General features: G+C 35.0%; 1 protein-coding gene across 1 annotated transcript in view; it reads right to left on the reverse strand.

The window, feature by feature from the left end:
- Positions 1 to 3,343: 3,343 nt before the first annotated feature.
- LOC105363618 (homeobox protein PKNOX2) overlaps positions 3,344 to 15,947 on the reverse strand; it is a 30,009-nt gene continuing 17,405 nt past the window's right edge. Inside the window, exons 4-9 of the mRNA XM_011501363.1 lie at positions 13,669 to 13,878; positions 8,187 to 8,667; positions 6,135 to 6,272; positions 4,796 to 4,974; positions 3,891 to 4,239; positions 3,344 to 3,729 (exon numbers count right to left, since the gene is read on the reverse strand). Coding sequence (XP_011499665.1) covers positions 3,632 to 3,729; positions 3,891 to 4,239; positions 4,796 to 4,974; positions 6,135 to 6,272; positions 8,187 to 8,667; positions 13,669 to 13,878 — 1,455 coding nt within the window. The 3' untranslated portion in view covers positions 3,344 to 3,631. The remainder of the gene's footprint in view (positions 3,730 to 3,890; positions 4,240 to 4,795; positions 4,975 to 6,134; positions 6,273 to 8,186; positions 8,668 to 13,668; positions 13,879 to 15,947) is intronic.

Genomic DNA, 15,947 nt, shown 5'->3' on the forward strand with positions numbered 1-15,947 from the left:
ATTATTATATTAATCGTATAATATGTACAGTAGTGCACCGAAGAAGCGGAGGGATACAATTTTGTTATTTTTTTTGTTTTTGTTTATTTTGTTACTTGCCCTCTATTAGAACTTCCAGGTACATGCACAAAAGACGACACTTAGAGTTTAAAAATATAATCATTATATATATATATATTTTTTTTTTTTATATATATTTCAAATAGCGTTTATATTATCGGTATCGATATTTGTTAATTTTAGTTTTATATTCTCATTAATTTGTTTGTTATTATTATTTCTATCATCCTTTTATATCCAGAGGAAAGAAGTCATGTATCATGGTGTATACTTATTGTATCTGGGCACAAATTTTGTCACTATAAAATGTAAAAGCTAATGTCCAAACAGGCCAAATAAATTGCCATGTAATAAGTACGTAAACAACTAATTATATATAATTATGTCAATTATATATTATCATCATTAAAAAAAAAAAGAAAAATAGAAAGAAAGAAAAAATTTATGTAAGTTTCTTTATCCGTAATATCTTTAGATGAATTTTGCATTAATTAAAAGAAAATTAATCCACAATTATATAATGACAATTTTGTATCCGCAATTACACACAATCATAAAAGCATGTTGTTGTCTTTATTTAATTCTGGATAATATTTTATTATCATTGAGGGGCAGCACTTTGGCTACGTCTCGTCGATGAGCTGCAGAGCGGAATAGGGAGAAATTAGGACAAAAACAGGGAAGAAGAAAGAGAGACTATGGCGTGGAAGTTACCACACTCTTCACAATTACATGGCACAATGAAAGTGATATCTATTTTAGTTTTTATTTTTGTTACTTATATTGTATTATGGTGTTCCAGCTTTTAATTAGCTGCTCTATATTCTCTTTCTTTTTTTGCAATAATATTTGGTGTTTTATCGACAAATATAACTTATGAGAGTGAGATACTTCCCTATAATAGATCTTATGGAGATACGCGATTCGAAAATTAAAAAAAAAAAAAAAAAAAAAAAAAAAAAAATATATATATATATATATATACATAGAGATTCAAAAAATTAAGATGCCTATATTGCTCATAAATTGTACAAGAATTATACATTTATATGATTTATATAACTCCCATTGACATAACAGTTATATGTTCATGCATATACTTCAATATAATTCGTATATAATTTACGTATATAAACTTGGATCGTTTGGGAATATAAATCTGTAGGAACTTGTATAAAACTTGGCGATCAGAGGTTTGTTAAAGTTGAAGTAAAAGTAAGGCTAAGCGTTTCGTAAAGCCCAATAGTAATAAAAGATTTAGCACTACCATTGTTATACGGCTGAAAAATAAAAATCACTCTTTTCTTTTAAGCTACGCGTTATTGTTTAATAAAGTCTTGTTGAAGTTTGATAAAAATTGTTCTATTCAAATATAACCGAGAGAAAAAACTGCGTGCTTGAGAAATATCAATCGCGAAAATGGAGAGGACGTGAAATCCATTATAAACACATGCAATTTCCCAAGGTGTAACAATAACGAGCACTTCGTGCCACACACCGGAATCTAGTATTTTGTAAACATAGAAATGGATTTTAAAATCGTTCGTCTGTTACATGAATTTTAAAAAGATACGGCTTGATTATTCAACATCAACAAATTAAAAAAAACAATCTATATTCGTTATTCAAATTTATAAACTTTTGTACGAATCTATAATGGAGCCCATCATAAATTCAATGATCTATTTATCAATTTACCAAAGTTCCCTTTTCCTACATAAATGACGTAAATTCCACTTTCATACTGTTACTTTTTATAATTCTATTATATAATCAATGTTATCGCGCTTAAAATTTGCAATTAAAATATTAAATGCCATAGAAATTTTCCTTAACTAGCTTAAAACGGTTAAAAACTTATGAGATTTTCTTCCTTTTTTCTAATTTATGGATTTCACATCCTTTTCTTTATATATTAACGATTAATGAAATCGATGATCGTAAGTAAACATCCCGAGAGTAACTATTGTACACAATTTATCTTTAATTATTTTGGAAGTAAAAAAGCCGTATTTGTTTATATGACTATTACGCAAAAATCGATCGCATTGTCGATAATACAAAAACTGTACAAGTCTTGGATGATCGATACACAAGGAAATGATCGTGTCGATCTCGATGTATAAATATTAATATTGAACACAGTTAAAAGAATTAAAGTTATAAGAGTCAGTTTATCAGCAATTTTAAAGCGTATCATTATTACTTATTTTCATTTTTTCTTTTTTTTTTCCCCCTCGTATTACAAGGCGCTTCTGATAGAATATTTTTGAGGAAAGTAGGAAGTATTATTAATCGGCAGTATGTTAATAATATATATTCATACGTAGAACCTAAATATATGTATATTTTTTCTCTCGATACATCGTCAAATTTGGAGAATTAATTTTTTTTCTTCTTTTTTGTTTTTTTACCTTTTTTTCCATTTTTTGGATTTTTTTTTTGTTTTTTGTTTTTGTTTTTGTTTTTAAAAAATATTAGTTTCGTTTAATTCTCTACGTGTAAATAAATGTGATTAATGCATTTCTCATAGTCAATAACTAAGTAATATCGCTTAAAATCGTATTTAATGCATTCTTAAGCTTATTGTAAAGTAGTTTTAAATCATTTATTTAAGCAGGAAAATAAAATGGAAGATTAATGTGACATTGGCACATAATAAATCATCGATGGATCGATACATCGCAATAATAAAAAAATTTCAAACTTTAATTAAAAGAAGAAAAAAAGAAATAAATAAAAAAAAAAAGCACGACGACAGAATTAATTATACAAAAGTAAAGGAAAATAAATTTCTACGCGACGAATAAAACTGAGTTTTTCACATTATATAGCACATTTTTAAATATGTATCGGAAATTAAGTCTCAGTAGATAATGGCAATTAATCGTAAAATTGTCAAGATAAACTATCAAAATTAAACATAATGCTGTTTATGATATTACTTAATTATATCCCCCACGATTGGCAATTAACATACTGCCGTTTCAGTCGACGATTGCGCACAAATTTATTAACAGTCGCTACATCACACCTCTCGTATACGCATTGTGTCTAAAAAAGTCAAAGAGTATGCACACACACACGCACACACACGCACGCGCGCACACAACGTGTGCATATGCGCATGCACGTTTGTGCGCGTATCGAGTGTACCTATAATGCGAGTACGTAAACGTACGTACGTGTGTGTGTGTGCGTGTGCGTGTCCATGTATGTACGTATTTCTGTATTTCTGTATTTCTGTATTTCTGTACTTATGTGCTTATGTACGTATGTATGTATGTATGTATGTAAGTATGCATATGATAATATCATCTCCCGTCGTTATAAAAGGAAAGAAGAATGTACAGGAAGAAAAATTATCGGGGACAGATAGTATAAATTTGCACGCGCACAAACACACGACACGAAAAGAGCGTGATAACTTCTAGTCGAGAATATCCCTGATGATTTTCGCGAGAATAGTTTTTTTACGTATCTGACAGTTAAAGCGAAATCTACCCTCGAATACCTTAATACTGTAATGAGCAGTGGGTTGTGAAGGTACGCGCGAGGTGGCCGGTCGAGGTCAGTAGGGTTTTACGTCCTCGATTTCGATGCCGCCGTCCTCGCTGTCTTCGTCGTCGCCGGCGGCTTTGCTTTGCCGATCGCCGCTGCCAATCAAGCCTGCGAACATTATTTATTTCCAAAATTCAATGAATATGCTTAAAGGTGACGGGGAGATGGATGGACGAGTTGCGTGAGCGAGCGGACGGGATATTGGATTCGCACGGTGTAAATTAGTCGAGAGACCTTTGTTGGTAACGAGTAACGATATGCTGACTAACCGGAGTACACACCCTCGGCATCGCTCGAGCCGTTGGATTCGCTGCCCGAGTCCTCGGACTGCCAGTCCGGCTTCTGCTGTAGTTTGCCAGTGCCGGGTCCGGCGGTGCCGCGGCTCTTGGACCGCTGCTGTTGCTGCTGCTGCTGCTGCTGCTGCTGCTTGTTGTTGTTGTTACCGGGACCGCCGGTGGCGCGATGCTGCTGGAGTCCAGCGTCCGTGGCGCCGGCCCCGTCGAGCATCGGCTGGAGTATGCGCCGGCGCGCGTTTATGAACCAGTTGTTGACCTGCAGCAGCGTCAGGTTCGTCTCGCTCGCGATCTGGCGTTTCTCGTCCTCCGTCGGATAGGGATGCTGGAACGGAACTTTCGCGTCATTGACCTTCTCGAGTCGAGTCGGCTTTGCGAGCTCCGAGCGCGTCCATTGGGATCGGAACGAACTAACGAGGACGATTCAACCCCAAGTAGCTACCGAATTGGGTGAACACTTTGGCGGAATAATTTTCCACGAGTTGCGCCCATTGGTTCACTGTAGCCCGACGTAGCCCAAAGCACCATATCGCCTCTACTAAGTCAGCTAAGCATTGGAACTTTTGCGTAGGCAACGACGTGCGAGTCGTATATTCATAGGCGCAGGGAAATTCGTGATACGACGCGCAACCATTAGGACGTAGATTTGTAAGGGCGTAGGGCAGCCTCTTTCATTACGCATTGAATGGACAATGTAAATGATCTTAGCCGTGCACAGATAATTAACAGTACTAACTGCAAATGCATTAGCAGTCGTATAAGGATAAGGAGAGTCGGTAATGGCAGGTTGTTGGTATAGCGGCGCGGGGAGCTCGGCTTAACAAAGTGACGGATCGCGAGTCTGAAATTATCGCCATTTTAACTTTTACGTGGATACTAACGACTAAATGCTGGAAGAGCCAGGCTCGCATGATGTTGGTGGCCTGTTTGGGAAGGACACCCCGCTTCGGCTTGGTTTTTCGTCCGCTGAGTGAGCCGACTCCAGCGGCCGCGGCGATGCCACAGGCATCCTCGTCGTCTTCGCTCTGCATCGACGAGGGCGAGCCTACAACAGTAATATCTGACACAGATCCGCCATTACTCATTGGGACCTAGGATTACCGAGGAAGGCTCAGGGCATGCGAGGTAAATAGCTACCGGACTTTGTTTTTTTTTTGTTTTTTTTTGTTTTTTTTTTTCTGTCAATACAACGTTATTTCACCAGGGCGGTAAGATGGATAGTAATAAATGGATTTTTGTTAAAAAATCGAAGTTTTAACTGTTAGATGTGTCCGATCCTCGACCACCACGTGACAGAAAGGGCTCGTTTTGCCGGATCCATTTCATTTGTACAGCAATGTCATAATTATCGTTATCGTTTATCTTTTAGTCAAAGTTATTTGATTTAAATTAATTATTTTCACTGACTCGTGACCACTCTACCTTTACTTTAGGTCCGAGTATACAGGAAAATTATGCAATTTTCATTTGTAGCTACGTTTTCTTTTCCGCTACACAATGACACAAGCAATTTATTACATCGCGTTTAATTGTTCTATTTATAAAATTATATATTATTTAATGTATATTTTTATCGGCCTGTGAAAGTAAAAATTTATCATACGATTTAATGTTTAAAATGATTGTACGAACAATTATTAAATAAACTAAATAAGTACTCGATGAGTAAGTGAAGTATGGGCATTTCGAGTAGTGGTATTCTGAGCGTAAATAATAGAAAGTGGAAATGAGGTAATTAAAGGGAAGAGGAGGAGGAGGAGGAGGAGGAACGTGGAAACGCAACAGTTACAGACTGACACATGGAAATAGTAGTTTACTTGATAAAAATAGTATTTGCTTTATCAACTGTCGGCTCCTCGACAAATGAACTTTTTCGGGCATTTGTTTTGTACATTCTACAAAATATTAAACGCGCCCCTCGTACGAGGGCTGTTGTATTAAAGAGATGGGACAATATTTTCTATAGACAATCAAGAGAATTTGAATGAAAAGCCCATTTATCTTGTTTATATATATATATATATATATATGTAGACGAAGAAGCTTAAACTTGATTGCAGCTGGCAGTATATTGTAAAATTAAATGGAAAGAATGAGACGAAGATAACGTTTAATTGTGAAATTGACGTGTTAATAAATGTACAGCATGTCATATTATATCAGTCCGTAAGCGTTGATTTTCCAGCTAGATAAACAAGGAAAATGTTGTACTCTAACCGCCAAAGCCTTTTTTGTTATGTATAGCCGCTACTCCCAAAAATTCATATTCATTCTTTGTATCTTGCATAGCGAACAGTCCCCAGTAGCTAGCTTCTTCTACATAAACTCTGTCGGACGTATTACTCAATGGATCCACTTCTATAATTGGGAATAATAATAATAAAACGAAACATCCATATGCATACTGTGCACTGGGTAATTTGAGTCGATGCGCCGGAGATTGAATAAAGCCTTCTCCTTTTGCTTTTATTTAATCTCACGGAGATAACGGGAATGGCCTTTTGTTGTTTATTGGCGGGAAATGTTTAAGTATTTTGTTGGTTGAGAGGTAGAATTTACGACCGCGTGAAATCGATAAACATATGACATAACGTTGCTAGCATTTTCATTGTCTCCGTGGATCTTCGTTAAGTCTTCCTTTATTACTTACGATCCTCACGTACGCTTTTATTGTAATGTTATTACTACTTTTCATACATTGAGAGCTCATCCATGAGAGACATCGTTATGGTATATAGTCTAGCAACGGAAAAAAATTTCATATTGCATTTGAATTTTTTACGTTGAAGTACATTGGTTTTATAATGACGAAGGAGCATATTTATGTTGCCATTGAATTAATTTTAATACCGCGTCGGCTTAAGTTGTCAAACGCGCGAAACCAACGATAAATTTAAGTTCGCCTATTCATCGAGATGATAATAAATGAATTGAAAAATGTTAATTTAATATATACGTCTTAGATACTATTATTATTAATACTATAAATATTAATGAAGGGGGTTTGAGTGGTAGAGCAGAACAAAATAAAACATTTCAATGGTGAACTTAAAGGAGACTTTAAGAGATAGGGAACTTTCATTGGCCAAAGGTAATGTGTTATCGATTATATTTTAAACTTTTTTCATTCGAATTAATGTAATAATTTAGCAATAATTCATCATTAATGTTGCTAAAATTGACAATATCGAACGATAAAAAAAAAAAAAAAAAAAAAAAATTTAAATATAATTCAATTAATTAATAAAAATATTCAAAGCACTGGAATATGCCTTGTAAAATTATAATTATCGAATGATAGAGAAATTAAAATCAACGGAATTATACAGATTAATATAATATTAAAATAGCTTGAATTGCTTATAAGAAGAATCTTGAGCTATTATCACATACGTTTCAATTTTCGTCAAACGGTTTATCGTTAATTTCAAGAAGGTTTAGGCTGTGCTTTTCGAGAACTTGTAATTTCAACGAAGAAGTAAAAATTCCCATCATTAAATTTGCGTTACGACGTTATGTTAATTACGTCTACATTCGTTTTCTTTTTTTCTTCTTCTTCTTCTTCTTCTTTTTTTTAAACTCCATTCGACACTCGAAATGTCGATTTCAACCACACGACGAATTTCCAGTTTTGCGCCAATTAAGCGCTCGTTTTACCATACAATGCGAAACGAGAGGTATCATTTATCGAAGCTATATGCGACTCATCAAGTTAACAAAGTCCAGACTTCCGCAACTCGTTCGGCACAACGTGCCTCGAGCAAATGGACGAAATTTAAGATAAACTCGGCTCGAAAGTCTCGGCGCGAATAAAATATTCGGATGAAGGGGAAAAGCGGCACAGGTCGGGCGCGACATTCCGAATGTTGAGCGCGACACTTGAGTACCGTTGGTAGCTCGACTGGATAAAAAAAAAAAAAAAGAAGAAAAAAAGAAAAAAAAAGACGAAAAAAAGACGGAAAAAAAAAGAAAAAAAAACCTCGAAATATCAATTAACTTCTTCGTTGGAATTCAGGGACGAATTGTAGGTAAAAAGCCATGCCCGGCCTCGAAAATAATCTCCTTATCGTCGTCAAGAGTTTCGATCACGGCGCTGAAACACGCCGGCCATGCAAAGGCTCGATCGTCACCCCTCCCCCTACCGGCTGCCCCCAACCTGTCGACGGACCCACCCGGCCGGCGAGCATCGGAGAAAAGAAAAGAAAGGCCAGGTTTGGGGGTCACTTCGTCCGGTCCAAGGCTGGCCATTGGCCCGGGCTCTCATCGTTATACCTTGGCCGAGGTACATGTCGTTGACGGGGGCACAGGCGGTCGCGCATCCATGATTCCCAATCTGCGACAAGGGCGTGCTCCCGTGAACGGTGCTCGGTGACGGTGGCTGTTGTTGCTGCTGCTGCTGCTGCTCCAGATCCTGGCCAATGCTGCGCTCCGAGACGCTGCGTTGGCGCTGGGCAGCGCTTGCGGAGGACGCGGACCTCGCCGAGGACGGACGGCTGACGTAAATTTGCTGCTGATCGTCCAGCGGATGGTGCTGTTGATGGTGGTGGTGGTGGTGGTGATGGTGGTGGTGGTGGTGGCGCTGCTGCTGCTGCTGCTGATGCGACCCTGCGCCGCCGCCTCCGCTGCCGTCACCACCGCCGCCGCCAGAGCCGTCACCGCCGCCGTTGCCGTTCTCCGAGGGGTCCTCGGACGCTCTGCTCACTCGGAGTCCGTTAGCTCCCGACTCAACATCATTGCCTGTAGATGACAGCACCTGGCAAATATATGTTGCAGCTAGCTGTCAGAGAGCAGGGGTCGGGGTACTAATTGGCCGTAGCTTACAAGAGGCGCGCTTTTCGCGTCGTCGCGGCCTAATCGCCAACCACGTGCCTCGCGCGCTAATTCATATATTGTATACGATTTTTCCGAGACGTCCCGGGGACTCAATTGTATACCATTTCATACGTCACGTGCATAACGGGCGAGCTTGTTTATTCGCGTTGATGCGATATTTACCTTTTTGTTAAGCCAGCGAAAGCTAGGCGTGTTTGGTAATCTAGTGAAGTGGCAAACGGGTCACGCTGACGCGACAGAACTTCCGCCAAGTATTGAAATTTCATGGATTTTCAGCGGATGCCGCCAGTACGTGGTTATGCAGATGTTTTTTTTTCTCTTTTCCCTGTCAAGCTCTCAAACGTTTATGTTGTATTACTTTTACGGGTTTACATTTAACCGTAACTAATGCATATATAGGCAAATGCACGCATACGTATATACTTAGGCACGCGTGTAGTTTTAGTAAATAAAACATTTTTTAATTATGTTGCATTTGCAAGAGATTACATCTTGTTCTAAATCTAGTGCAACGGATAAGACTTTAATGTACGAATTGTTTAGGATAAGGGCGTTTGCATAAAGCAGCCGTTATTGATTAATTGATTAACTTGTCGTTTATAATTATGTACAAAAATTTACGCGTAAAGTGAACCAATTTCTATTACAACAATAAGAACAACAACTAAAAATAATAATAATAATAACGTCAATAACGACGACGACGACGACGACGACGACGAGAACAATAATAATAATCATAACAGAACAATAACCATTGCCATTATTATTAGGTATGTTGAGAGTTTAGATGAAAGCAATATTTTGAAAATAAAAACAAATTAATCGATACAGTTATTTAGCGTTAATGTTTTAACGTAACAAATAATTTAATAGAAATATATAAATATGCAATTTTAATTAGGCATATTAGAAAATATTATTTTATTTTACCATTTTGATTTAATTATTTACTGCTGAGAAAACAATGAATTTTCAATAAACTTTACGTATTAACGAACTGCGAATATTATAATGATTTATATTTCCGAGTTTTCAGAGAAAGCTTTTGCTTTTACTTGTCTTATATCAAAGAAAGGCTAATGAAAATCTTACAAACTACATTAACTTGATATTATTTTTATAAAATTTAGAAGATGACAATAATATTTTAATAATACGTACAGATTTTATAAAATTATTTTTAAGTTTTATATTATTGTGTAAGCGAAGGCTCTAATTTCTTTCCTTACACAAACGACAGTTATTATATTTATTTGTAAGATAATTCGAATATTAATATCTGTTACAATAGATTGGAAAATTTTACGACTCAATAAAACAGGATATAGGAAACCAGTTACAATACAGCGCTGTAAAAATCATTTCTTATCGACCGAAGAAAATTGAATATATTTTTTTTATTCTTTTATCATTTTTATACAATTTAAAACTAATTTACTCTCCTAAGACGCTATAAAATGAAATTACTACATTCTATATGTTTATTGTACTGTAAGGAAAGAGCATGATATTTTGTGTTATTGCTGTAATTTGTTTTATTATTTGTAAATAAAGCATAAAATCCTGTAGATTAAGAATACAATCCATTAATACGGTATTTTATATAGATTATTACAAATCGATATGATATGTTTTATTACTTCTAATATAGATATAGAGTATAGTGACTAATAATTAAAATAATATTTTAACTATAAAGACATGATGAAAATGACTTGGCGCGTACTAACACTTATTTCGAATATATAAATTCGACAATATGCGGAAAGATTGTAGAATAAGTCTCTTTGAAACATAGAAATCAGCCATCTAATGTAACATCAATTTACACAACTAAATTGACTTGATTATAATGAAAATGATTTAATTTACTGTTCCATAAGTACAGACAGTAAAAATCATAGATTTCGATGAACTTTCGGGCTTCAAACATGATTGATGAACGTAATATATAGTTATTGATCTGGAGGGGGGAGGGTAAAAAAATAAAAAAGAAAGAAAAAGAAATGGAGAGACATTGACAAATTGAAAATTCGAAGACGCAAATTCATAACCTCTATACGGGATAACCCTTGCCGAAGCCCTTATCAAAACTTTTCTCGTTGTCGGAGACTTCTCAGACACATCTACCCACGTACATACACACCCACTCACCCTACTCTGACTACCTCACCCATTCTCGTCCCTCCACGTCGCCACTGTCTATCTAAAATACGTAACTGTCGCAATAAAATACGCGCGTATACATCAATGGACACAATGCGTGTAACGGAGTGCTAAGAGAAAATCATTTCCCATTTCCGCGGTAGTGTGTGTTTCGCGTGTACGATATAAAAGAGCCTCTTGACGCGCCTCTCCGCATCATCGGGATATCTACTCGGGGAAGCCGTGGAAGGGGAGGATCAAAAATACAAACATAACGTACATGAAAAATATCGAGGACAAAGGAAAGCACTAACTCGACAAGCACATTGAAAATAAAAATGTATTATAAAATTAGACGAACATTTACTCAGCATTGATTCGGCAAATTGTTTCTCATTCTTTGTCGCGAGTCCAATTCGACTTTATACATTACTTTTGTATCATTTTATTGTAATTGAGAATATCGTAATTTTACAATGCAAAGCGAACATTCAATATCGACTACCAAGACATTTACTTTATTTACTTTTATCTTACGATCAATACAATTGAACATTAAAAATAGATGGATTAAAAAAATATCATTCGTCATCCAAATTAAGATGCTTGGTAGCATATAATCTTTCTATAAACCTTTCTATATGTTATTTTCAAACACTGCGATATTCGCATCGAAGCATTCGCGTTTATATTTAAAATATTCGTTTGCGTGAACGTTCGCTTTATGTGACAAGAAAAGTACAGAAAACATATTGATTAGCATAAGATATAAATAAATATTTTATCAAGACAATATATATATATATTTTTTTTATGAAAACAAATTAATCATAAAAAAAGTATAAAAATGAAGCATGAAATAATAACTATTAAATTAAACTATCTACAATGGATATGAAAGATAAATGAAGATTTCTAGGATCGAATATAACTATTGCTATTATTCTTTCATAATCCTGTTTCACAAAATTAAGAATTTACATGTATGTGCGTTATGGAACGTGCCACTGGAGAATAAGCTTTTATACATGTGCAAATTTATACATGTGTGTATGCGTGTGTGAGTACGTGCGTGCGCGCGCGTGCTAACGCAAGAATTTATATATTTATATGTGTATACAAGTATGTACAGAGGTACCTATTAAGCACACAACACATACGCGCACACAACACATGTGTACACATACGCGCATACAAACACGAATGAAAGAAGGAAAGAAACGTAAATACATACATACATACATACATACGTGCATACACACTCATATATCATACAAATGTACATATACATAAACATATATTTGAATAATAATATATGAAGATTCAACACGGACAAAGTTAATGTGGAATTTATACCGAGAATGGCATGATATTTACATTTCTACGCTAACTAAAGAGAGCCTTATTGAAAATAAAAAAAGTAGTTTCACCCATAAAAAGTAAGCCCGCGTCATTTAAAACTAAAAGTTTCCTTTAATTAATTCAAGTAATGGAGAGCAATTGTTATTTTGCATTGTTCGAATGTATAAGCTTTATGTAGATTAAAAAAGAGATAGATAGATATATAGATAGATAGATAGATAGATAGATAGATAGATAGATAGATAGATAGATAGATAGATAGATAGATAGATAGATAGATAGATAGATAGATAGATAGATAGATAGATAGATAGATAGATAGATAGATAGATAGATAGATAGATAGATAGATAGATAGATAGATAGATAGATAGATAGATAGATAGATAGATAGATAGATAGATAGATAGATAGATAGATAGATAGATAGATAGATAGATAGATAGATAGATAGATAGATAGATAGATAGATAGATAGATAGATAGATAGATAGATAGATAGATAGATAGATAGATAGATAGATAGATAGATAGATAGATAGATAGATAGATAGATAGATAGATAGATAGATAGATAGATAGATAGATAGATAGATAGATAGATAGATAGATAGATAGATAGATAGATAGATAGATAGATAGATAGATAGATAGATAGATAGATAGATAGATAGATAGATAGATAGATAGATAGATAGATAGATAGATAGATAGATAGATAGATAGATAGATAGATAGATAGATAGATAGATAGATAGATAGATAGATAGATAGATAGATAGATAGATAGATAGATAGATAGATAGATAGATAGATAGATAGATAGATAGATAGATAGATAGATAGATAGATAGATAGATAGATAGATAGATAGATAGATAGATAGATAGATAGATAGATAGATAGATAGATAGATAGATAGATAGATAGATAGATAGATAGATAGATAGATAGATAGATAGATAGATAGATAGAGAGAGAGAGAGAGAGAGAGAGAGAGAGAGGAATTAGGAATTCGCGTTTCTCTCCTGGAATAGTCGAAGGCTCATTCGTTGCAATGAAAAGCGCGAGAATGGCCACTTGCGCTTACTGCTGAAATTGACGTTCTCGAGCGACGCGCGTAAGTAGTTTGGAAAAGTTTTGGCTTAATAGATCGCGGCTGTCGGGCCTCCCGCGCAAATATCACGGGCGCCATTCTTAGATGTAGTCATCGGTGATTCAAGACGATGGTGCTGATAGGATAGACGAATGGATGATGAGTGGGTGGATCGGTTGGTTGGTTGGTTGGTTGGTTGGTTGGTTGGTTGGTCGGTTGGTTGCTTGGCTGAATGATGGATCGTGAAGTGAACAAGGAAGTTGTGGCGGTGGTGATGGTGGTGGTGAGTGGCTGGTTGGACAATTAGATTCTAACCTGCAGGGGACTGCTGCCGTTGCTGCCGCTCGACGGCGCCAGGCCATCGTGACCGGCCCCGTGGTGGCTGTAGTCGCTGCGCAGCAGATTCTCGCTCTGCATTTTGCCCTTGAGACAGGTTATGTAGCGGTTGCAGAAGTCCTTGCAGAGCTCCTGCACCTTCTCCAGCTCGAGCAGATGGATGCGCAGGACCTGGATGGCCTTGATCATCTGCGCGAAAACGCCGTTAAGCGAATTAATCCGAATGCTGCCGCGATAATAAAATACGATCACTCCCTCGTCGCTCATCTTTTCGCGTTTATATTTTTGCGTTTATTTACTTATTTATTTTTATTTATAGAGAAGTTCTCGTGTCTCGGCATCTGTCTCGACCTCGCCAACTTTTTTCATTGGCGAAGTTGTAGAGTGCGCAGACTTGACGCAATATGGCAATCGCCGGGGCCGTACGAGTTGCTCTTCTCGCTTTATCTCTTTTTTCTCGCGCGTAATTCGTGGTTGGCTCGCTCCCTTTTTTTTCATCCTTGATAAATAGATTTTAATTAAACCTGTGTATAAACCTTTGCTGAGTCAATATCCCAATGCTCTTCTTATATCTCATATTATCATTTTGTTTGATATTCTTACGCTCTCACTTAAGTTCTTTAGTTTAAATCTTATTTGTATTAATCGCGCGACTATTAAGTTTCATTGCAATTACAGAAATCTGGCTTTATTTTATTATAGAATAGAAATTTCATTGAAATTGTAATATAAAAGTATCATAGCAGTAATGACATTACGTATTACGTGACATTTTGGCTTTATGGATACAATAAATATATAAAACTTTCCATTAAGAACGTTTAACGAGTAACGCTTTGATTTCTGTTTAACATTGGTTAATTCCAGCTATCTTGTTAGAACGCGTTAAAGGCCGTCCCAACCATTAAGTCTGGAGTAATTTTTTTCTTTTTTTAAATTTCTCTACGGCCTCGCGTACCGAGAATACGAATATATTTTTCGAATGAAAGTATTGTAATATACGTACTCATAATTAATGTTCGGAGTATAAAAACAAAGAATAAAAAAAAATATAATATCGATAATTAGATGATAAGGCATTTAGTTTAATAATTGAAATGGAGTTTAATCATTGAAAAAAGAAAATATAAATTTATGCCAAATGTCGCCGAAATAATTTTAAAGTTATATGCTTATGTATGCATCCCTAGCAATATAGACTGGAGTCATTAAATCTGCAAAGTTGTATTTGAAGTTGAACATTTAAAGGATTAAAACGGTATGCTCTTTTGAGAATTTGTAAAACTTTCCAGTATTAAAGTCAATGCAGGATTAAAATTGTATTAAATTAACCATGGTAAGGGAATTTGGTACTTTAAAAGAGGAAATTCCCATCTTATAAGAGTTCTTTGAGATAAAAAGGAAGAGCAATATAAAGTTTTAGTCTTCTATTTCATGATTGTGCTTATAAATTTGTAAATATTCATTGTTACATTTGTTAATGCTAATTAAATGATTTTTATTCATTACTGAAATGGCTAAATTAAATTCTAAGCTCGTTGATGAAAGTCTGTATCAATGATATAATATATTAGTTTTTACATAATTTGCATTAGTTATCGTTAAATATGCACGAAAGCATATTTGCCTTGTGAATTCGAGCCAACCTTTATGATTTTATTGAAGTACCATGTACTTAAAATATTTGAAGTATATGTTAATAATTGTAACTATTACAATACTACTTTCTTAATAAACATTGTTTCAGTTTAATTAATGTTTCATGTCATTTGATTATGTAATTACTTGACTTTATATGCAATCGTCGCAGAGGCGACAATTTTATTTATGAAATATTAATAAATACGCGGAGGATGCAATAAAAGTACAAAATATTGAAATCTATGTAATGAACAATAATGATTTGAAAAGGATTGAATATTCATGAGATATGCTTTGTTTATAAGTATTCAAAGATTTCAAATTGTCGTGTTAAATTCAGGTCGAGCAACTGCCGATAATACAAATTTATATTTTAACGCAGTTAATTTTATCCTGTCATTATTCCTTTTTTTTTTTTTTTTTTAACATGGATATTAAAATAAAAATCTCACTAAAATTAAATATCTTCTTGATATATTATCCTTTCCCAATATTCATTTTATAGTTTTTTTTTTTTTTTTTTTTTTTTTTTTAATATAAATTTATACAAATACATGCGCGCGCACGCAGATAGATAATATTTTTTAGCAAAGGTTTTTCATTTGGTGTATTTTATT

Source organism: Ceratosolen solmsi, unplaced genomic scaffold (assembly GCF_000503995.2).
Source record: "Ceratosolen solmsi marchali unplaced genomic scaffold, CerSol_1.0 scaffold3, whole genome shotgun sequence".
Taxonomy (NCBI): domain Eukaryota; kingdom Metazoa; phylum Arthropoda; class Insecta; order Hymenoptera; family Agaonidae; genus Ceratosolen; species Ceratosolen solmsi.